The sequence below is a fragment of the Myodes glareolus genome, chromosome 6 (genome assembly GCF_982192425.1).
Source record: "Myodes glareolus chromosome 6, mMyoGla1.1, whole genome shotgun sequence".
Lineage (NCBI taxonomy): Eukaryota > Metazoa > Chordata > Mammalia > Rodentia > Cricetidae > Myodes > Myodes glareolus.
Genome location: NC_142031.1, coordinates 65,531,030 through 65,556,176, shown reverse-complemented (window position 1 = coordinate 65,556,176; position 25,147 = coordinate 65,531,030). Strand labels below are relative to the sequence as shown.

At 36.1% G+C, this 25,147-nt stretch overlaps 1 protein-coding gene across 11 annotated transcripts in view; it reads left to right on the top strand.

The window, feature by feature from the left end:
* The window catches only part of Pum2 (pumilio RNA binding family member 2), a 75,020-nt gene extending 50,171 nt beyond the window's left edge, over positions 1 to 24,849 (top strand). For 7 of the 11 annotated variants that reach the window (XM_085690864.2, XM_085690862.2, XM_085690860.2 and 4 more), the window contains 8 exons: positions 13,160 to 13,427; positions 13,759 to 13,888; positions 14,975 to 15,109; positions 17,483 to 17,620; positions 18,756 to 18,881; positions 19,033 to 19,154; positions 19,564 to 19,756; positions 21,919 to 24,849. In XM_085690864.2, the coding sequence (XP_085546990.1) occupies positions 13,160 to 13,427; positions 13,759 to 13,888; positions 14,975 to 15,109; positions 17,483 to 17,620; positions 18,756 to 18,881; positions 19,033 to 19,154; positions 19,564 to 19,756; positions 21,919 to 22,050 (1,244 nt within the window). In that variant the 3' untranslated portion in view covers positions 22,051 to 24,849. The remainder of the gene's footprint in view (positions 1 to 13,159; positions 13,428 to 13,758; positions 13,889 to 14,974; positions 15,110 to 17,482; positions 17,621 to 18,755; positions 18,882 to 19,032; positions 19,155 to 19,563; positions 19,757 to 21,918) is intronic. The other 4 variants (XM_085690868.2, XM_085690863.2, XM_085690861.2 and 1 more) reach the window with 1 other exon arrangement.
* Positions 24,850 to 25,147: the final 298 nt, after the last annotated feature.

The following is a 25,147-nucleotide window of genomic DNA, read 5'->3' as shown; positions in this document are numbered from 1 at the left end:
CAGATATATGGCAATAGTTTTGTGTTTGTTAAAATTCTATTTGTTGTGTCCTGTCATCTTTTCATAGGTAAGTTGCAGATCAGGTTCTGTTTAATTGTTACTGCTTGTGTTTGTTCACTTAGAGTGTGTATAAATGGATTCATTCTATAAAACTTGCTAAGAAAGTGAATAGAAGTGATTTTTTTTTAAGGTGTCTGTAATTATACTACAATCTGGATGTGTGTTTCTCCTTTTTAGGTAGTAATAAATCTGACCGAATTACTTAGAGAAAAATTCTAGTCATCTGTGGGAAGTACTCAACATCTAAGCAAGCGTTCTGTGTCATAGCCTAATGTTATTGTCCCCTAAACTTCAGTTGGAAATCAGATACTCAAGCTCACTTCTAATGGCAATTAGTAATTACCAGTTTCCCCTAGTTTTAGTCATGTTACTGACAATAAGTTTTTAGCAAGACTATCCTCTGCCAAACAGGTTATTGCTATTAAGACCTGACTGACCTAGAATTTGATGAATAGAACAAGCTGACTTCAAATTAATGATTATCTTTCTAAGCCCTTGCTGCCTCAGTTCTGTAGAAAGTGATTTTGAATTCTATATCATTGAATTAGTTTTCTGTGTGAGTCAGTATCAAGATTGCTGATACATACAATACTTATTAGATGCAGACTTTGTATATTTGATTTTATAACATTTTTCTTAGCTCTCATAGTATTCTGAGGACATACTGTGTAGTCACAACTACGTTGGAGGCTAAGGCAGTGATGCTAGTAAATTTTAAGGTTAGCCAGGGTACTTAGGGAGACCCAATTTCAAAAAGAAATTGCAGATCCTCCTGCCTTACTAATATTAGTTGAAATTAATTCTAGATTATTCTTGGATAAGAGTTAAAGTAATGGACATATAACTGTTAAAGTTATCAGTGGTTCTTTGGCTTAGCATTCCCAAAGTTCTTGATGAAACATTAACTTTAAAACTCAGCTCTCCTTTTGGTTATGCTAGCTGTTTAAATTCCACAGAAAGTGCCAAAAAGCAACATTCTTTGTTTCAAAAAAACAAAGGTTTATTTTCAAAGAGTAATATATAATCATATCATGAGAATTGCTAGAGTTATTATTTTGGTTTTTTGAGGCAGGGTTTCTCAGTAGCTTTGGAACCTATCCTGGAACTAGCTCTTGTACACCAGGCTGGCCTCGAACTCACAGAGATCCACTTGCCTCTGCCTCCCAAGTGCTGGGATTAAAGGCAAGCACCACCACGGTCTGGATGGAGTCACTTTTATTGGAGACCTAAGTTTTGAGTATTTTTAAAATAGAAATCTTAGATTTAGAACCTGTATTTTCTTAATATATTGAACTTAGAAGATTGAAAAATAGCCTTAGCCTTCTAATATATAATATAAAATCAAGTTAATTTTTCTAAACTACTACAACCACAACATTGTTACCATAACTTGATTTCTTAGTGACTGATTTTCTTTGTTGACTTAAATATCTCTATAGTTAATATCGTTTGAGTCATGATCCAAGTACAGTGCCTTTGTTTAGTTTGTCTTTTCATTTATAGTTGTTTTCCCCACTTTTTCCTTATTTCCATTCATTTGTTTAAGAAATTGTCCTGTTGAATTTCTCACATTCTTGAGTTTGTTGTTTGCTTCCCTCCGGTGGTGGTAACCATGGGTCTTCTTTTTGATATTTCCTGTAAAAGTTCTGTCTAGGTGGGTTGATGGGATTGTTTGGCAAGATGCAATTCTGGGTACTTTTTGTTCTGTTGCATTATATCAAGATACATCTGGTTGTCTCTTTTGTGAGATTGCTAACCTATTGACGTAATGTTTTTAGCAACCATATGATGATCACCTAAAACATTTCTTCAGACAAAAAAAAATTGCTGACCTTTAATCGAAGCATTTGGGAGGCAGAGGCAGGCAAATCTCAGTGAGTTTGAAGCCAGAGTGAGTTCTAGGACAGCCAGACCTGTGATACAGAGAAACTCTGTCTTGAAAACAAAACAAGACAAAACAGAAATATATACATTTCTTAAGTGGCGACAGAATGGTGTAACTATAAATTTCACTATGATGAATTTTTCTTTATAACTTCTGGAGTTACCCTAAAAGGCCATATCTATAGCAGTTAGGATAATGCTTCATTCTTTTGTTAGTTTCTAACTCTCAGAATAATTAGCTGATGTCTAGTTTTCCACCAAAAGTTATACTATGTTTGGCCCCCTCAGATCAGTTCTGTGTCACTACTTTTTAGGGGAGGAAAAGGGAATCTTGTTATATAGCCCAGGTTAACCTCCAACTTTCTATCCAAGCCTAGACTGGTCTTAAATTTGTAATCTTTCTACCATGAAAGTACTAGAATTACAGGTATAAACCACATATCTGTTGAAGTTTATTTAAACTTGTGCTTCAGGGTGAGCACTGAATAGTAAGCGAGGTTTTGGTTTTTGTTTTTCTTTTTTTTCTTTTTTTCCTGATGTTAAATATTGAGGAGAGAACAGTTGTGCTGCCTACAATTGTTTAATCACACCCTTGTGGAAAGAACCATTCTAGTTGAGGATTAGTTCTGGATCTTGCGTTATGATACAAGAGCTTACCATACAATCATGTTAATCATATTAAATGGACTTGGTGCTTGTTAATTTTACCCAACTGCATGGTAATGTGAGTGTTGTAGACACATCTAAGGTAAGCTAGGCTATGGTGCTTACTCATTTAGGTGCATGTTGTGCATTGTAGATTTTTCAGCTTACATTGAGGTTATTGGAATGTGACCATCTGTACTTCATCAGGAACATTGGATATTTACAATATTATTTTATTTTTCTAGATCTCGACAAGTAATCCCTTCTTGTACCTCCCCTTTTAGTAAACTAAAATGTTAATGATTTCTAGTTAGTCTTAATGCTTATGCTCTTAGTATTTAGATTAGTTTGGGGCTTCTAATTTAGGAATAAAGCACCATTTTGTGTGTCTTTCCTTAGTTTTGATACAATAAATGGCTTCTCAAAAGGTATGCTTCCACCCTCAAGAAAAGAAATAATAAAATGTATAGTGTGAGCTTTGAACTCAGTGGAATTAGAAAGGTGGCTATGATTTCTGAAGATTCATATACTCAATCTGGATTAGAAATTTTTAGAACTCACCTTTTTTTTCTACTCAGAATATTCTATATTAAAGGTGGTTTATTTACTGTTAAGATCCTTGTTTTTCCTGTTTAGTAGTTATTTGCTAAATTGATTTATTCAGCTGCTCCTTTTAGAGGAAATTATAAGATGAATAAGTAGCAAGTTAGTTGTTGGGCTATTTTCCATTTTTGTGTCTTATATGTGATAGTTAAAAGCAAAAGCTGGTATAAAATATTTCAAAGTGTTAACTGAATAGCATCAGTCTTTTTTTTCCTGAGACACCATCATTTCATCCTTAATGTCAACAGAGACTGGCTCAATGCTCTCCATTTAAAATGAAGAAATTAAAAAACAAATGAGCCCAAAAGACTCAGTCTAATAGCTGAAATTATTGAGACTAGCCTGCAGTTCTGACCTTTGATATTATTCCTTTCATATTATGCTGTTAACATGAGGAATGGAATGATTTTAAAAAGTGTTTGAGAACTGTATTTTAATTAGCCTTTCAGAAACTAAAGTTTACATTATCCTAAGGATTTTGTTTCCTTAGGAAGGCTTATTATATAACATTATCAGACTTTTAGATTCCTTTCTCAATTTATTCTTGAGTTTTATATGATAGATGTTGTCTAAACTCCTTTAAGGTGCAAGTATGTACCTACTCCTTGAAATAATATTTCCTAATCTAAGTTGGGCTGCTCATGGGCAGGCTGTAGACTGTCACATCTAGGTCTTAGGTTATACACAAGTTAATTTTTGCTCTTATGATTTTGTTCATTACCTTTAGTATTAGTTATTTTTCTCACTGCTGTAACCAGATAACCAACCAGAAGCAATAAGGCTAGAGAGTTTATTTTGACTCATGGTTTGAGGGTATAATCTATTATAGCCAGGCAGTTGTAGTTGGTTACATTATATCTGGAGTCAGGATTTAGAGAGACATGACTGGTCATGCTTGTTTTGTATCCCCTCATTCATGTGATGGTATGGTCCACATTCAGGAATAGTTTTTCTTAGATAAGCCACTCTGGAAATAACTCTTCGTGGATGAGCCTGAGGTCTGTCTCCTTGTTCCTTCTAAAAACAGTCAAATTGACAGTGAAAATTAACCACGAATCCATTAAGCATATCTGTGACTTTGTAGTTGTAATGTTTGTGAGTATTTTCTCAGTTAAAATGACTCTAGATTTAATACAGGATATTTGGTTGATCATACATTTTGGACATCTTATCCAAAACATGAATCTTTGAGCACTTAACAATCTCTTGTTATTTGCATTCAAATTTTCAACCTTACCATACTTGGCATTGAATTCTACAAAAATATTCTAAAATCTGAAAAAACTCAAACACTTGTAGTCCTGAGCATTTAAATTAAGGAGCACAGTTTTACTAGACCTCAGGAGGCAAAAAGTTTTAAAATAGGCTTGCAGCCATGATTGGTAATAAATGCCCAGCTGCAGAGGGCATTTCCATAACACAATCCTTGCTGAACTTTCTGGTAGTTACTATATTAAAAGAAATAGTATGCAGACAGAAGTAATTCGTGGTTATAGTTTGACTCGAATGGCACACTCGATTTTTTTTTTAACTCAAGGATCCCTTGTGTGTTCATGTAAGCCTTTAACTTTGTCGACCATTGTCTTTATGTAGTTTTTCCTTTTGCTTTCTGTTCCATTGAACTGTATATGCCATTACATTTTTAAATGGAGGAAAAGGTTTATGGGATGAGAGATAGAAAATTAAGTCTTAGTTTTTTATATGTTTTAAAATTTATACCCACCCCTGAAATATTTTGTAGATGAGAGCTTTTGCTTTAAAATTTTTGTTTACTTGGTTTGTCAGCTTTGCTGACCTTAATTGATCATTTACTATTGTTTTATTATTTTCCCATTGTCTTACCATTTCATTTTTATACTGTGTAGCTTGAAAGACTAAGCATTGTAAACCAACTTAATGGATACATTTAGAGGTACCAATCTTTTCAAGTTTTTAATTAATTGATTTTGAAAATCATTGGAAAAGCATAATCAAGGATATGCAAGGTAGTCTTATATACTTAAAAGAACTTCATACTGCCAGATACCAAAACTTTACACAGTTGTAGTTACTAGGATTTTGACATTGGTATGGACAGACAAATAGAGTACCAGAAATAGATGTGTTCGTTTACATAACTTATGACCATAGTTACTACTCTAATGTATGGAAAAGATGGTCTTATCAGTGAATTGGACTACACCATTTTTAAATGAAGTGGTTAATTTTCAGTCAAGAGACAGCAAAAATTTTGGTTGTGCTCATGGTTTATTTAGATAGTTCTCAAAGGATTCTTTTATTTCTTTGTAATACCTGTGTGAATAGATCTAGATCTTATTTTACAATTTTAGAATCTTATAGGATAAAAACTTTAATAATTATAAGTAGCAAACTTTGACTTAATTTATTGTAACTTGATGAGGAAAGTGAATTTGTTAGTATATTGTCTTTAGATTTTTCACTTGCTAGTTGACTGTAAGTTATAGCTTATTTCAAGAGTGCTCTGGCTAAGAAAAACTACAGCCTTTATTATCTTATCAGGTTTGTACATTTGTGGTGTTGTCGCCTTACTTTATTAAATAATGTAGTCTGTAGCAAGGTAGTCATTCTCTCCAGTAGTAACAGTAACTTTGCTTTGTACTTCATACTAAGTTTGTTGTTGGCAGGGTTGTGTTTAGAATTGTTTTTAGGTTTATTTTTCCAATGCATTGCAAGTTAAAGTCCAGACTTTTCCATAACAGAGTTGACAGACTCGGGGACCGGGGAGATGGCTAATGGTTAAGAGTACTGGCTGCTCTTCCAGAGGACCCAAGTTCAATTCCCAGCACCCACATGGCAGCTCACAACAGTCTGTAACTCCATTTTCAGGGTATCTGACATCTTCATACCAATAGCGCACATGAAATAAAGTTAAATAAATTATTTTACAGAAAGAGTTAGCAGATTCAGTTAAGCTGGCTTGTCTGTGATTCCAGCATTTGTAAGATTGGACCAGGAAGATTTATAAGTTCAAGGCCAGCCTGGGCAGCAGTTTGTGGTAGCAGATTGACTCTCAACAAGTTGTAGCTTTCAGGTTACCATTTTTTAAATTGGGTATGTATATAACTATTGCATATTAAAAAACTAAAGGGTTTTTTGGGTCAGTTATGGGATTTTTACTTTTTGTATGTGTGTCTTGTTTTTTAAAGATTTTTCTAGGTTTGGTACATCTTTCACAATACTTTTCCATTTGAGTCTTTTATCACTTAATAATAAATGTGCTTGTGTATTCAAGATACAATTTATATTCATAACTTATGGAACAAGCTTTGATACTCTTAGTAATCATGACTTAAGAGAAATGACCCAACTCTTATATAATTCATAACCCCAATTAAGAAAGGCTGCCAAAAGAAAGATGTGGTACATTTACACAATTGAGTACTACACAGCAGAAAAAATAACAACAGCTTGAAATTTGCAGGGAAATGGATGGAACTAGAAAACACTATTTTGAGTGAGGTAACCCAGACACAGAAAGACAATTATCACATGTACTTGCTCATAGGTGGTTTTTAAACATAAAGCAAAGAAAGCCAGCCTACAAACCACATTCCCAGAGAACTTAGACAACAATGCGGGCACTAAGAGAGACTTACATAGATGTAATCTACATGGGAAGTAGAAAGTAGAAAAAGACAAGATCCCCTGAGTAAATTGGGAGCATAAGGGAGGATTGAAGGGGGAAGGAAAGAGGCAGGGAGGGGAGCAGAGAAAAATGTAGAGCTCAATAAATGTCAATTTAAAAAAAAAAAGGCTGCCAAGTTGCTGGAGAGGATGGCTCAGTGGCTAAGTGCACATAACCAAGTGTGCTTGGAGAAGACTTCTATCTCACTGTCGTGTGTCACTCTGGTTCTAGGGGATAGATGCCGTCTTCTGAGCTCTGAGGGCAACCAGGCATCTATATGGTGCACCAACTGTGGGGCAATATTATACAGGCTACATATTTTTGCATTGTATGGCAGCCAGACTCTTAAACCACAGTCTCACCTGAGGTGGTCACAAAGCACTTACAGACTGGCTGTTTGTATCCTGGGTGAGGATACGCTAATATTGTTCTGCTCCCTTCTTTGTAATTATGGGGGTCACATGGGAAGAGGTGTTAATCCAAACTAGCGACAGATGTGACTTTAGTCCTGCTACCCCAAAACAGACTGCTAATAAGCTTCCCCCTCAGTTTACTTTTGGGGATGAAAGCTGTTTTAAAAATAACTGCAGGTAATTCTCAGAATTTAAATGAACCCTGAGACTCTCTTCCGATATTGCTATGTAAACTATGTCTCAATTATTCCCATGCCTCCAGGCTGGTCCAGAGAAATAATTTATGTTGGGGTTGGACCCCAACAACCTACATACATGGAGGAAAAACACACTCATGAAAATAAGTAAATCCTTAAAAAATTTTGAGACAACTAAGCATGAAATCTCACCAGGAATCTATAAAAAGAAATACAGATACACCTTAATGACCATTTTACTATGGCAAGAAGTATTAGAGAAAAGCCAAATGAAACTTCTGGATGAAGTAACCTTTGTCTGTGTGTTCATGGTAGTTAACTAGTAGAAATTTACCTTGCTGATCTTTTGATGGAGGATGAGAAAGTACATTTTCCAAGTATTCTTGTCTTCATTGATCTAGGAGGTAGTTTTCATGAAAGAAATCCAAGCAGTTTTTGAAACCATACAGAACCATTCCCTTTTGATAGAATAATGGAGATGAAACCATATGTTTTTGACGGAAATAATACAATATCATGGGTCATATGTTAAAACCTGGTCTGTTTTAAAATATTGTGATGAGTAGAGGGTTTATTAAGTGCCTTGTGATGACACCATACACCATGCATTGAGTTAGAGCTCTAGAGTCTACAGGATAAGACTTCTAAACTGCTTTTAGTAAAGAGTCATAGACAATAGAAACACCAGATACTTCTGTGTAAAGGAACTTCTTTCTGGTCTACAGTTGTTCAGTGTCTCTGTGCATATTCTTACAAAATTATACATTTAACATGACACACTTTGCTACATTTGTTCTTTTTATATTAGCCTATTAATATGGTGTCAGACTTAACACTTCTTACTAGGATCACTTCAATATTGAAACATGTAATCCTTAAAATAATAATAATAAAAACTCTTTGGAGCTTGAGATGGGACAACAGTTAAGAACACTGGTTGCTCTCTTCCAGGGTACCTGGTTTCAATTCCCAGGACCCACTTGGCAGCTCACAATAGTCTATAAGTGCAGTTCTGGGTGAATCCAACACCCTCACAAAACACCAAAGCACATGAAATAAAAGTAAAGTTCAACATGTATTAGTAGTCCTTGTCTTTTTTCAACAAAATGCTTATATATTTATGTTTAAGTATTGATAATAATTAGAAAATTTTTAGATAGTTTATACCCTATATAATATGTTATTTTCCAAGTTTATATATTATAAATTATTTTAAATGTTTTCTTTAAAATGAAACAGCATTTTTGAAAACTTTTAAGTTGATTATTCAGCATAACTATTTAGTTGTGATTTCTTGATTAGGCTGTTAGCTTCTCAGGCTTATTTTAAACAAATAAGAATACATTTGTGTCACAGGGTTACTTAAATGATGGCATTCTGTTGTATATGCCATTGCTAAAATGAAACAAAACAATGTTGCCAATGAAGAGAAACATAAAAAGATGTGAACTTTAGTATGTAAACACACAAGGTTTTTAAATATGAGGGAAAAAGTAAAAAACAATACATTTTAGTCATACCGTATTTTTTATGCTTTATTGTCCTTTTATCATTCACACTGAGGTACATGCACTCTATGTTTAAGTATACTAGTACTCAGTATTCTGATCAGTGGATGGACAGCCGGGTAACAGGAATATGTTCTGTATGTCTGAAGACTTGGAGTTTAAAATAAATGTGTAGATTTGGTCATACTCTGAAGATTCCATAGGTAACTTTTCTTTGCCCTCTTTGTGGTTCTGGTAGTTGATGTCAGTTTTCCCTTTTCTGTGGCTTGATGATGCAGAACTCCACTCTGCTACCATCAAGTCAACAACACATGGCTCTCTCCATCAGAATCTCTTATGGCACTGGTTCTCAACCTTCCTAATGTGACCCTTTAATATAGTTCCTCATGTTGTGGTAACCAAACCGTAAAATTGTTTTCATTCCTACTTCATGACTTTAATTTTGCTACTGTTAGAAATCATAATGTGAATAACTGTTTTCTGATGGTCTCAGGTGACCCTTGTGAAAGGGGCCATGACCGACAGGTTGAAAAACACTGTCTTAAGGTCTCCTTAAAGGATGTTAGCACTTGGACTAGAACCCATTGTATCCTAGTATGACCTCATTTTTACTTAAGTCCACAGAGGCCTGTTTCTATAGTCAGAAAGAAACAGGTGTCAGAGCTTGAAACCTGAACATGTTTTGCAGGACAGGCACACAATTCAACCCTGATTTCCCAATGCAGAATCAGTCTTAGCCAATCAGAGAATGGATAGGAGATAGAATGTGGTAAAATGGATTCTAATAAATGATTGCCTTAAAACATTTTAATAATAATGACTTGGAGAAACCACGAGATAATGAAATGTTTTATTTAAAATTTTATGTTATATCAGTCTAATATAGAATATTTCGTAAATAATAACTACTGGTTTTCAGGTTATTGCTAAGCATATTAGGGTAACAAATACAGAATAGGCACACCTCTAAACCCAGTATTTGAGAGATAGAACATGAAAGAAAATGCCCAGAGTTGTCCTCTGATCTACACCTGTACACGTTGCATGCATGCACACAGCGTTTTAAAATGAGGAAAAGAGATGGTAGAGAGAGACAGGTCTGAAGGCAGATTAGGAATTAGTATTCTAGATTGGGTGGGAAGTGAAATTGTAATTGAACCTAGTCAGATGTGTTTTGCTTTGTTGCTACATTGTTATCTTTCAACATTTTAATGTTTTGTTTGTTCAGACAGTATCTCACTATGTAGCCTTAGCTGGTCTGGAACTCAGATCCATGTGCCCCTGTCTCCCAAGTTATGGCATTAAAGGCATGTGTCACCATACCCAGTTTACTTTAAGTGTTTTTATTTGCTGGTATTTAGTATGGAAGAATTGTAAATCATTAGACTTATCAGAAAAATTAATAAAAACTTAAAAAATTCTAAGTTTCTCTTTTATTACGTTATCATGAATGAAATTGAAAGGTAATAGCATATGATGACAGCATACTCTTAACTGACTAGCTACCTGTCACTTTACTGTAAGACCCCAGACCAAAATGATAGTATGGGACTGCTTGTTCTACACACATACTCAAACAGTTGTTTAAAACTAGTGAGTCACCCTCTCACATACCAGGTGTGTAGCACACTAGTCCAGAATCGGTGGCAGCAGAAGTATAAATAAGGATGACTGATTTGTTCGCATGTTCTAAAATAATTTTGAAATAGTGGGTAGAGCTTACTGGACAGTTTTTTATTAATCTGATTATTATTTATTTAGATTCTCTAAATTTTAGGATTTTACCACCCTTTATCATCTAAAAATAATGTCTTTTCAAATTCTAATTGATTTAGCATTATTGGCTAAATGAAGTTCATAGCGGGAATTGGCTTTGGGTAGCAAATAGAATAGGATCAAGGAATGTCTAATAGAGATATTACTGATCAGTATTTGTAGCATAAAATAGCTATTGCCACATTAAATCACCCTAGGAATTTGGTGTTGACAGTTATTATTAGTACATTAAGGGTAAGTTTAGACCCCACTAACAATAAAGGTAAGCAGTGGTACAAATAGTGAAGTACAAAGAGTGTGTGTATGAACAATTAGGGGGTGTAAGTAGTTAGTGAGTATAGTATTTGTAAACGTCACACTGACTGCATTATTAAGGAACAAACTGCCTGGAACATGTGTGGATCAGTTGGTATGCACAAAGTCTTGGATTTGCTCCCATTACCACATAAACAGGTGTGGTAGGTTTTTTTCTTAAGAAGTGAAAGCAAGAGGATCAGGAGGATTTCAAAGTACTCCTTGACCACATAGCAAAATCAAGGCAGGTCTGGAATGCATGTGACCCTGTCTCAAAAGTAAAATAACATAGGCCTATGGGATGGCTTAGTAGGTAAATGAGGACTGACTTGAGTTTGAGCCCCAGAATCCACATAGTGCAAGGAGAGTAGTGACTTCTGTCCTCTGACCTCTACACAAGCACTCCATCCCACCCCAAATGTAAGATACATAAGTGTGCTGGCAGTCAGTCATTCATAAGAACAAATAATGAAAACCAGAGGGTTGACAGTAGTGATAAAATCTGAGCAGAATTGAAACACTGAACTTTGCCACACACGGAGTATTATAATTGTGACTATTGAGATAACTAGATAGAGCTGAAATAGAATTTGGTTAAATTAGGCACTTTAAATAGGATTGTTCTAGAAAGAAACTTTAGGGGCTGCATGCTACATAAAATGTCTATAAGCTGGAAAGATGACTCAGCAATTAACACATACTGCTTGTAGAGGACCCAGATTCGCTTCCCAGGATTAGCTTTGAGTGGCATGTGCCTGCCTACCTGTAATTCCAGCTCTTCAGCAGTGGTTCTCATGAGACATTCCTAATGCTGCAACTCAGTTTCTCATGTTGTGGTGACTCCCAGCCATAAAGTTATTTTCTTTGCTACTTTGTAACTTTAATTTTGCTATGTTGTGAGTCATAGTGTAAGTACCTGATATGCAGAATATCTAATATGTGACCCCCGAAGGGGTTAAGGTCTACCAGTTGAGAACTGCTGCTCTAGGAGGGCTGTGATGTTTGTCCTCTGAGGCAATCATGCACCCACATGTGTGTATATACTTTAAAAATAACAAATTTTTCTCCTAAGATTTCTAGTTATCATTTAGTAAGTATGTACTATATACCTAGACGTCAGGTATCTAGTATGTAGTTTGGTATAGTTTAATGATACTTAACAAAGGGTGAATGATTTTAGATAACTGTTTAATATACCGTAAAGTGGGAAGTTCATAGAAAGAAAATTATGTTAAGAGTAGATAGATACTAGAGGTAGAGGGAAAGAGTGCAGTTAACACTGCAGTGCTAACTTACTGCTTCCAGGCCTTTTCATGTCTTTGGGGTTATAACATCTCTGACTTTCCACTGGTATTAGGGTCATGTCTATACGACCTTGACTGACAATGTAGCATTGCTGTATGCACAGTTGGTATAAGAGAAAGCTGATGGTGGATATTGTTTTTGTAACTACTAAATCTGCACTTTATAGTTGTCTTTACATTTTCCTGCTTTAAAAGGACACTGTCAAGTACTTTAGCTGTTGTTATGCATAATAGAAACAATTTCCTCATTTAAGTTTGTTTCTGTTACTGCCTTTTATTTTCTTGTATGGAATAAATGTAAGTTGGAGGGTTGTGGTTATGGCTCGAGGAATAACTGCTGTTTATTACTACTACTATCCCGTATCTACAAGGTAATAGCATTTTATGGAAAATATTTTTAATTAAACATTTTCAAGTTTTAAAGTATTTATGCTGTGGGTTATTTAAAAATTTCAGACATTAGTAAATTGACTTAAAAGACTTGTTTTTACATGGAAGTATATTTGACAATACATTTTTAATATGTTTCCCAAAAGTACAGATTTGACACTCAATGTTATTCCTTTATACTGTAAATGGATCTTTTTTCCTGTGGTGTTGGTGATAGAATCCAGGACCTTGAGTATGCTAGGCAAACTCTCTACCACTGAGCTACATCCTGAGACTGCAAATTTCCATGGCTCTAGATTTGAGTTTTACTAGCTAATTATAATGTGCTTTTTAATATAATTGAAAGCTTTGTTGGAGCTTATTGACTCACTTTAAATTGTAACTTACTTGTGAAATAACTTGTCAGAAATATTTGCTGACCACAGCTGCTTTGTTGTAGGAGGACTGACAAATGGTAGTGGTCGGTATATCTCTGCAGCACCTGGAGCAGAAGCAAAATACCGAAGTGCTTCAAGCACTTCCAGTCTGTTTAGCTCCAGCAGCCAGCTCTTTCCTCCTTCTCGGCTCCGCTATAATAGATCTGATATCATGCCCTCCGGCCGCAGTAGATTATTGGAAGATTTCAGGAACAACCGCTTCCCCAACCTTCAGCTCAGAGACCTGATTGGACATATAGTCGAGTTTTCTCAAGACCAGCATGGCTCCAGGTAAGTGGTTATGGTTCCTCACACTTGCCACTGTTTCTGTTGAATACTGCTGCCTTTAATAAGAAAAGAATCTAAGTGTTCATCTCCCTGGGTTACATGGTAAGACTTCCATCCTTCCCCTCATTCCCCTCAAGGGAGATGAAAGAAGCGTTTTAATTGTATTAACTGAAGTGGCATGTGCCTGAGGCTACACTAAACTACTTAGTGACTTTTTGAGCAGCCTGGGTGTATCACAGGATCCTTTTCTACTTGCACACACATACAAGTTAGAGTACGCAGGTGATTTTAGGAAGATTGTTTTCATCTTGGGATTTAAATTTTTCCCTCATAGATTCATACAGCAAAAGCTAGAGAGAGCTACTCCAGCTGAGCGACAGATGGTATTTAATGAAATTCTACAGGCAGCCTATCAGTTAATGACAGATGTTTTTGGAAACTATGTTATACAGAAGTTTTTTGAGGTAAGTACATTTATGTTATATGCTTATTCAGTTTTGTTACCAAATAGTTTTAAAGTTGGGCAACGGTCATTTTCAATCAAAATGAATATAAAGCTGGGCTCATGTGTCCAGGGCTAGTAAATGCTGCTTGTCGTGTATGCATAAAGACCTGAATTTGGAAGCTGGGCGTGGTGGCACATGCCTTTAATCCACCGCTCCAGAAACAGAGGCAGGTGGACCTCTGTGAGTTCCAGGACAATCAAAGGTACACAAAGAAACCCTGTCTTGGACCCCAAATGCCCCGTATAAGTAGCTAGTCATGGCAGTAAGAATCTGTAATCCCAGCACTGGGGAACCAGAGACAGGATTTTTGGTGTTTTGGTGAGGTTGTCTGTCTAAATCACCAGTGTCCAGGTTTAGTGACACAGACCGTCTCAAAAAAGCCATAGTGGGACTAGACAGTTGGCTCAACAGTTGAGAGTACTTTTTGTTCCCCCAGCACACATATTGTAAGGCTCAAAACCACTTTTTGTTTGTTCTTTGTTTTTGTTTGTTTGTTTGTTTTCTTTCTCTTTCGAGACAGGGTTTTTCTAACTTTGGAACCTGTCCTGGAACTAGTTCTTGTAGACCAGACTGGCCCCAAACTCAGATTTGCCTGCCTCTGCCTCCCAAGTGCTGGATTAAAGACGTGTGTCACCACCGCCCAGCTCACACAACCACTTATAACTTCAATTCCAGGGACTCTGACACCTTCTTTTGAGGGCACACACATACTCATTTAAAAAAAAAATTGAATTTTAAAAAGAGTACAGATAAGCCAGGCATTATTGCATATAACTTTAAGTTGCACACGCACCTCCAGCACTCAGGAGGCAGAGACAGGTCAATATTCCAGGCCAGACAGGGCTACATAATGTGACCTTGTCTGGTTGGGGTGATGGTGTCAAGATAATAACGAGGAAATTTTAATACGACTCAACACTCCTCAAGAGGTAACTACTACAAGTGTTTCTGGAGTCTTAGATTTTACTAGAAGTACACCGTGCAGCAGATATGTCGGTCAAGTTTACCAAAGTAGTCTCATGCTCATTTCTTACTGTCTTTCAGTTTGGAAGTTTGGATCAGAAATTAGCCCTGGCTACTCGTATTCGTGGTCATGTTCTACCATTAGCCTTGCAGATGTATGGCTGCCGTGTTATACAGAAGGCATTAGAGTCTATTTCTTCTGATCAGCAGGTAATTGTAAGTTGAGATACACGTTTTGTAATATTTAATTTAAAGTGAAATTTCTTTTTATCTTACAATCTTGAGGGGAAAATGTCCTAACGATTTCTACCAGGAGACAAGATCTTTTCATAAAATCTTACCCATTCCATGGAGTTTGCCAGATAGAGTGCCCAGTGATGTGTCTTTGTGGTCCCTTACCTTGTTATCTGCAGTTTCAGCAAGCATTTCACTGTTCCCAATTTTTATGTGTGTCTACCTAATATTTTTATTTTAAGAATTCTAAGCAAGCAGTCTCATATTCTAGTTACTGTAGACATACATGTGTGTATATACTTTTTTCCCCTAAGTCTATTCAGTGAAGAAACTTAATATTCCTTTTAACAAGATTGACTTCTTTGAGACTGGAAAGAACACATGCTGCTCTATTAAAGGACCAGAGTTCAGTTCAGAACCAAGCACAAATGGCATAATCTCACACAGATACACATAGAAATTTTAAAAATAAAATTTTTTAGAAAAAAAATTTACTTGACTTTCAGTGTGAAATTTTATTTGTTTATATAACAGGACAATATCAGTGAACAAAATAGCTTTTTTTTTTAACTTCATCTTAATAATTTAGAAAGCCTTTTTTTACTTAGACAATAAAATAAATTCTATAGGTTTGAAAACAGAAGGAAGAGAATGACTTAGGGTTTCTATGTCTGTGATAAAATACCGTGACCACAATCAACTCAGGGATGAAAGGTTTTATTTCAGCTCACACGAGGAAAGTGAGGGCAGGACCTGGAAGCAGGAGCTGATGGAGAGGCCGTGGAGGGTGCTTCTTACTGATTTGCTCTTCATGGCTTACTCAGCCTGTTTTCTTACTGTACCAGCCCAGGGCTGACACCAACACAGGGATCTGAACCCTTCCACACTGATAACTAATTAAGAAAATGAACCACAGACTTTTCCACAGGTCAATTTGGTAGAGACATTTTCTCATTTGAGGTTCCCTCTTCCAAAATGATTCTAATTTGTGTCAGGTTGATATAAAACTAGCCAGCAAGGAGGAGGTGGGGAAACGAGTAAGTGGGTGGGGGGGGGGGGGTATGTGTACATATATACTTTAGTTACAGAATTTAAAGTCTGGAAAACTCTGTTATTCCTGTGGAAGAAATTTTGTAGTTTTAGATTCATTAAAATATGGCACAGTAGAGAAAATAAACAGATTTAATTATTCAAAGAATTTCTCTGCCATAGGTGTCAACAGTAACATAGTCTTTCAGTAGCTGTGCCTTGGGTATTTGGAAATAAAAAGGACTAATACTGTTTTTTTTTTAACTATTTATCTTTATTCTATATGTATTGGTGTTTTGCCTGCATGCATGTCTGTGTGATGGCAGATCTCCTGGGACTGAAGTTACAGACGGTTGTGAAGTGTCATGTGGTCCTCAAGACACAGCCAGTGTTCTTAACCACTGAGCCATCTCTCCAGCCCCGGACCAATACTGTTTTAATGAGGACTAGTTAATAAAGAATAGGCTCTTTTTTAATTTTGGATTTTTTAGGTTAATTGTTTTTTTGTAATTCAGTCTGTTTTAGTTTAGACATAAATTCATATTGTAGGTTGGCTTAACCGGATTCCTTCATAATTGTGTTGGAATATAGTTGAGATTCTTTAAATACATTTAGATTATGTATGGTCCGTTTCTTAGCAGTAATATTTTCTATTCTAATCAGACATGCAAATCATAGTAAAATTTTATTAGTTTTATAAGCATTAGACAAGAAAAATGCCCATCATTAATGACAATTATTGGTAATAGGTGAAATACAGATAACCTAACATCCTATGTTATACTGTTTTATGCACTTTTATAAACTCGTAAACCTCAGTAATAACTCCTTAGTACCAACGGATGCAGATGCTAAGTAGGTCATAGAAATAAAAGCTTTAAAAATGTATATTAGGCTGGGTGCTGATGACACACACCTTTAATTCCAGTACTTGGAGGCAGAGGCAGGTGAATCTCTGTGAGTTACAGGCTAGCCTGATCTAAAGAGTAAACTTCAGGAACAGCCAAGGCTATACAGAGAAACCCTGTCTTTGTGGGGGAGGGTGTATTAGATACCTGTTTTATAAGATAATGCAGGAACATGTACACAGTGAAAATTGTAATTTAAATATGGCAGGTTCATTGTCACTGAATTATGTCAGCATATATCATTAATATTACTATCTGATTTGCTTTAATTTTTATTTTGGGTGGTTTCTAAATTTTTGTATTATAAAAATTTTTTTAGTGTGCTTTGTTCTTTGTTATTTTTAACTTTGTTCTTCGTGAATATTTTTAGCTCCATTGGGTTTTCTGGATAAAATAATTATTTAAATGACTTTTGCAGAGTGAAATGGTAAAAGAGCTAGATGGTCATGTGCTCAAATGTGTGAAAGATCAGAATGGAAACCATGTTGTACAAAAATGTATTGAATGTGTTCAGCCACAGTCACTGCAGTTCATCATTGATGCGTTCAAAGGACAAGTAAGTTTGATTTTTTTTTTAAATATTTATTTATTTATTATATATACAGTATTCTGTCTGTGTGTATGCCTGCAGGCCAGAAGAGGGCACCAGACCCCCTTACAGATGGTTGTGAGCCACCATGTGGTTGCTGGGAATTGAACTCAGGACCTTCGAAAGAGCAGGCAATGCTCTTAACCTCTGAGCCATCTCTCCAGCCCTGTTTTTTTTTTTTTTTTTGCATTCGTTTCTTTAGCAGAGCATTTTATGATTTGAATTTAGCATTCTTTTAAGTACAGATTATACTGGGTACTTTTATTAAACATAGTAAATGTAGGGGCTTGGCAGTTAAGAACACTCTCTGCTCTTCCAGAGGACCTGGATTCAGTTCACAGCACCTACGTGGCAGCTCAAAACTGCCTGTAATACTAGTTAGGGGGAATATGACACCCTCATACAGACATACATGTTGACAAGACACCATTATAAGTTGAATAAATAAATACATTTTGTTTATTTGTAAGTGGTGAATGTGAGTTGGGTGCAGTTGTATACACCTGCAGTCCCAGTATTTGGGAGGTGGAAGCAAGGGCGTTCAGTATCACTCTCATGTCTGAGAGCCAGCCTAGGATGTGAGACCTGTTTCCAGGAAAAATGAATGTACTTTAAAATGTCTGCCTCCTTAGTAAAATCATTAGATAGAAGTAGTTAAACAAGTATTTTCCATGATCCCAACGAGAAATGGAAGAGCAGGGAAAAGTCTTGAAACTATATTGACACAGGCAAAATAACTAGCAACTAGTACCAGGTCTTACCCATGCTGGACAACCGAGCTACATCTCTTGCCCATTAGAATTTATTTTTTTTTAATCAAAATTATCTTCAGACTGTCTAGGTAACTCAGCAAATCAAGGGGAAGTGCTGTCATGCCTAATGGCCTGAATTTGGTTCCTCCAGTTCCACATGGTGAATGAAAAAACAGATTCCTCCAAATTGGCCTCTGACCTCCATATACATGCTGGAGAATGCTGATGTTGTGATTGTGTTAGCTATGGTTCTACCACTTGGCTAGGTGTTAGCATCTGTCTTGTCAATCTAATACGATGATTCATAAATAACAGGATATATGCATTTCCTTCCTTTTATTTATTTCAAGGTGTTTGTGCTTTCAACCCATCCTTACGGCTGCAGAGTCATTCAGCGTATCCTAGAGCACTGTACTGCAGAGCAGACCTTACCCATCTTAGAAGAGCTTCACCAACACACAGAGCAGTTGGTACAGGTATATGTCACCTAAGAACTTGAATTGTTTGTGTATTTTGAATAATTTTTGAGAAATGTAATTTGTAGTTAAAGTATACAAATGAGGAGGCAAACATTATTGTATTCTCTCAGTTCTTAATGATGGAAAGTAATTTTTAAATGTGTTATAGGATCAGTATGGCAATTATGTTATTCAGCATGTACTGGAACATGGTCGACCTGAAGACAAGAGCAAAATTGTTTCTGAAATCAGAGGAAAGGTGTTAGCCCTGAGTCAACACAAATTTGCCAGGTATTACAATAGTCGGTTTTTCCAGCTTTTTTGTATACAAGTTTTTAGTGGGCTTATAGTTAAATTTGTGTTTGTCAAATTATGTTCTGTTCTGTGATACCATTTCTTTTGTTTTTTCGAGACAGGGTTTCTCTGTGGCTTTGGAGCCTGTCCTGGAACTGCTCTTGTAGACCAGGCTAGTCTCGAATTCACAGAGATCCACCTGCCTCTGCCTCCCAAGTGCTGGGATTAAGGGCGTGAACCACCACCACCCGGCAACCATTTCTGTTTTAAAAGTAATTACAAACCAAGAAATTTTATCTTGTTTTCTCTTTTCTAGTACATTGGAACAAATTGAAAAGTCAAAAGAATATTTGACCATAAAGAAATGACATAACAAAGTTTCTGTGTGTGTGCTTTTAATTTTTAGCAATGTAGTAGAAAAGTGTGTTACTCATGCCTCCCGTGCTGAGAGAGCTTTACTGATTGACGAGGTTTGCTGTCAGAATGATGGTCCTCACAGTGCCTTATACACCATGATGAAGGATCAGTATGCCAATTACGTGGTTCAGAAGATGATTGATATGGCCGAGCCTGCTCAGAGGAAGATAATCATGCACAAGGTAACTGGTGCACAGCTCCGTGAGGTCACACCCTCTGTATGACCTGTTACTGCATATATACTTTTGTAGGGTTTATTTTCTCCACAGTAAGACAACAGTTAAAGTACATGGGCAGCTTAGTTGACACTGTAAAATCACATTCATTTCTCAGCTGTTAGGTTTAATGTTAGTCTTCCTCCCATCTTGTTCAGTTTTATTCGATTTGCAGTATAGTAGTTCATTGGTTGAATTCTGAGTTGTTTTCTTTAGTGGTATTAGATTTTCTCAATAAGGGGACTGCTCTTTCACAGAACCTTTGCAATTCCCAGCACCCTCATGGTGGTTCACAAGCACCTATAACTCCCAATTCTAGGGTCTCTGGTACCCTTCTCTGACCTCAGTTGATACCTGTATGCATACATACATACACACAGTTAAATTAATCCTTTTAAAACAAATCTTTCCTTTATATTAGTTATTACACGTCAAGCTATTTCCCCTCTTGAATCTAATGATTCTTTAAAAATCACTAATTCTGCTGGCAAAATGGCTTGTACAGTAGAGTTGTTTGCTGTCACATCTTTTGAGCTGCATTGCATCTCTGGGCTCCAAATGTAATGGAAGGAGAAAATTGACTCATGCAGATTGTCCTGCCTGAATGTCATGATGCACATGGTGCTTGCACACAAAGTGTAATTTTTGTTTGGAGTTTTGTTGTTGTGTTTTAGATTCATTTAGTGTGTGTGTGTGTGTGTATTACATGTGTACCTGGTGCCCATGGGGGGGGCATCAGACAGACCCCTTGGAACTGGAATTATAGGCGTTTATGAGTTGCCATGTAAGTGCTGGGATTCAGACACACTTCATTACAAGAACAAGTGCTCTTAATCAGTAAGCCTTTTCTCCAGCCCATAAATGTAATTTTAAAAAAAAAATCATTAGTTTACATAAAAAAATGTAATATTAAAAAGAACTCTAAAACTGGCCTCAAGAGATACAAGCCTATAATTCCTAGTTAGGAGGCCAGTATGGGAGGATTGAAAATTTGATGTTTTTCTACATAACTTGCCAAGGTTCTGTCAACAAACAAAACTGGGGGGGGGGGGAGGTGTTAACGCTCTTTCTGGCTTGATTGAAGTAGAAAAAATGGGACATCTGTCCCCTTTTGAACCTTTTCCTTTTATCAAGAGAAAATAATCTCAAGATCCTCTCATGCCATGCATTGTATCAGAGCCATTGCTGGTGCATGGCAGTTAACAAACACCAACTCTTAAGGGTTTTCTTGGTGCGGGGGATTGAGACAGAACTTGCTTCTGTAGAGCAGGCTGGCCTGGAACTCAGAGATCCGCCTGTCTCTGCCTCCCAGTGCTGGGATTAAAGGCATACGCCATCACCACCCAGCTAGCAGCTCATAATTACAGCATTGAGTTTTTAAAAATTCATCCTTCAAATTGTTGTGTCAATTTTTTTTTGTTTCTTGTTTTTTCTTTTTGCCTTTTTGATTTTCTTAAAGATTTTAACCTTATTTTTAATTTATAGTACTTACTGAGCCAACAGTATACATAATATTTTTTTCTATTTAAATAGTGCGTTCTATAAAAGTCCTTGCATAATTACTTTGTAGGATGACTTCGTAGATATTGCCCGGTTGTACTCAGGAATTTTACAAGTTGTGTGTCCCTGTGAGAAGAGTTGCCTTTTACAAGTCTGTTCTGTTACTGTATTCATTGTACATCTAGCTGGAAAGCGGGTAGTATATGTTTGTATTTGGGGCTTCCTTTGTCGGCATGTGACACAGCAGTGGCTTGTTTATTTATTGAACAACAACAAAAAAGAATGTTGCCTCTTTCAGCATTTTTGAAAAAATTTTATGTTTCAGAATTGGTCTTGTACCTAAGTAGCTTTGTAATTTTTAGCAGCATGATGATCCTGACTTGAGGGAGCTATTTTAAATCCTAAACGAGGCAAGATAGCTCAGTAGGTAAAGGTACTTGCCACCAAGCCTGAAGACCTGATTGAGTTCAATCCCCAGGGCACACATAGTAAAAGTAGAGAACACTCTTAAGTTGTCCTCTGACCTCCATATACTGAACTGGCCTGTCTACACCACACACATATGAATTAAAAACAGAAACTACAGTAACTTGGATTTTTTTTTTCTCACAAGATTCTTTGTTTTTCAGATTCGACCTCATATTACTACTCTTCGCAAATACACCTATGGGAAGCATATACTGGCCAAGTTGGAAAAATACTATTTGAAAAACAGCCCAGATCTAGGGCCTATTGGAGGACCACCAAATGGAATGCTTTAAGAGAAAGGAGATGATTCAACCATGTTTAAAGAATGGGTTTTCTTTGTGAATTATCAAAACACAATTCAACTATGAATCTTTGATTTTTTTTTAAGCAAAACTATTTATTGACTTTCTTCATCCATTTGTAAATTTTTAAGGTTCTTGTGTATATTTCGGGGGTGGGGTGGTGAATTATAAATTATCTTCAACCCTGAGTGGAGACCTATCAGATTGAATTTCTGGTGAAGCACAGAATGCCTGTATATGATGTAACTGTATCCCCTCCTGCCCCTAAAAAAGAAGCAAAAAAAGGAAAAAAGTTGTCACATATTTTGTAAATTTATACCTTGTAAAGTCACAAAAAATAGTTTTTAAAGGGAAAAGTACAGTATTTTAATAAACTGGCTTGCAGTCTGGTAGGTCTACAACCCCATAGCACAACAGGTTTATATAGATGTACATAGAATTATAGTTCTTATTTTTTTCCTTTATGTGAAGCCTTTTATAACAGATTAACAATCAACTGCATAAATATTATTAATATTTTAAAAAGAAAGTTAAGTTGTATTTTGGTAATTCACAAACTATCATGCAAAGAAAAACTCAGAAAAACAGACAAGAATAAAATGATTTGAGATAACATTATTTACAGTGGATGTGGTTTTAATAAAATTACTACCCTATAATGTCCCTGGCAATGTACAGAAGAATTGTATATACTTATTGTAATGAGTTAGAAAAAAAATCATGGTGGCACTTCCATTCACTTGAGTTTGCACTGAATGAAAAGTTAAATTTCACACTAACTTTTCAGTTTGGTTTGAAACGAGAATGGATGGAGGTTTGTATTTTGTTCTAATTATAGAATTAAAGACTGTTGAGGAAGTGTTGGTTTATTCTGCGTTTTCATAGTAGATACATTAATAGAAACCTGATAGAGGTGAGAGAGGCCACTGAGAAGTGAGCTGATAGCTCAGCATTTAGCATGATTGCATATTCAGAGAGCTTTTTTTTCTTCCTATAAATAAACACATTGTGTGTGTGTAGGGGTAGATGTAAGTTTACAATTTGAAAGCAGATCTTGTTTCAGTGTTTGTTATGAAAGCCTTGCTAATTTCGTAGTAACCTTCCTTGGTTGTACAGGTGTACATTTGTAAACCTTCATGCTGTAAATGGAATCTGTTTTATCTCTTTGGGAAACATTTGCATTTAGTGTACATTCACATCCCTGCCCTCTTTAACCTGGCAATACAGTGTTGTATAATGTAAATTTATTTCTCCAAACTGGGAGTGATTTTTAAAAGATTTTTTATCTTTATATGGTTTCAGAAGTATGAACCAACTTTCTTTTTATTATTGTGGAAAACATTTTGTTTTATAACATGGTTGTTGATTCTGTTGATAATGGACATGCTAGGATCTGGATCACTTTCAACTGAAGTCAGGGTATTGTGCATAGTAAATAGAAAGTATTGGACTGAGATTTGATTACCACAGAGGCCAATGCTTTTTCCATCTTTAAATGTGATGTGACTTTTTTCTTTGTACAGAAGAGTACTGTATTTTTGAATAGCCTACTCCCAAGTAAGAGCAAATCTGTATGATAACATTTTTTTCCTCTGGACATAAGACATTATAACAGTAACATGATGTACATTTACAAGCGGCCTTATGTACATTTCCCAACAATCTTTTTAAGGCAAAATTGTGACCATATGTGTATAATTAAAATCGTTTTTAATCCTTTGCCTATGAAAATATTTTGGAAAAAATTGCTTTGTATATTCAGTTTCTGAAAGATAAAGAAAGTGCTTTGTATTTTGTTGAAGTCAGTATTTTGTATAAACATTTATGTTGACCCACTTATGTTCAGTGCTGAAAACTGAAATGAACATGCTATTTCTGTCAGATAAATTGTAGAAGGGATTTTTTTCTAGAGGTCTGCAGAACAAAAGCAATCAGAGCACAATATTGAATATAAAGTTCTATCCTTTTGTTACTCATATCATGAACCTTAAAATTTGGCGTGAAGTTTGGGGTGCCAGGAGTCTTTCATGTTGATGTTGAGTTATTCTGGCTTTCTAACCCAACATTCCTTGGTGAGGCCATTATATCCAGCCACTTGTCACCATTCTCAGTCACACTGGTTCATCAGCATGTCCCTGTCACAGTAGCAGTATTTTCTCCCATGTAGAGTGGCACTCTCCCCTTTCCACTTTGTTTTGCCAGCCTGAGTGTCTTGGCTCTGGGTTGAACATAACTTGCCTGCATCATCCAGTGGTTTTAGGGTCAAAGCTGCTAGTATTCGAGATTAGCAGCCCCCCTGGTTCCCGTTCACCCTTGCTTTTGTATGCTCAGGCAGCTGTCACTCAGTTCAGAAAGTGGCAAGTCCTAGAGAAAGTGACTTGGAACTGAATCCTCCTCTAGCAGTCCTGATTCATACTTCCCAGTGCTGACAACCCAGTTCTCCTGATACTTTTAGGCATATTCTAGAAAAATATCTGTTTGTGTAGAAATTTTATGGTCTGCCAGTTTTGGTGCCCACCCTGATTCCACCTTCTAGTATGTTGGCATGGAACTTTAGAAAAATTGACTTTTCAGAATAAATCTGATTGGGCAGAAACCGCTTAGGCTTACTCTTGAGTGTCTCCTTTTGATATAGATTGTTTCTGGACCAGTTTGTCTAAGTCCTGGCTCTTATTGGTTCATATGAAATGTTATCTTCACTTCTTTGTATATTATGTATAAATTAGAAATGAAACGTGTGAATAACATTGTATGAAATAAACTTGGTCTTGTGTTTTTCTCTAGATAAAATATCTCTCTGTATCTCAGTTACAGTCTAGATTGCCTGATTAAGTCACTTAACGTCACTAAAACATGTGGATCCTTTCCACATAACTTTACTATTTTGTAAAGTTGCCTATGTCAGCAACCTGGGTGCCCTGGTGGGCTAGTGCTATTTTCTTAGCTCATTGGCTGTAGAAATTGAAATATATTAAGAGATTCCCAGGTCTTAGGGCTTTGTTTAAAGATTTATGTATTTTGTGTAAATAAGTGCTGTGTCTTCTTGTAGATCTGCAACACCAAATGAGGTCGTCAGAACCTATTATAG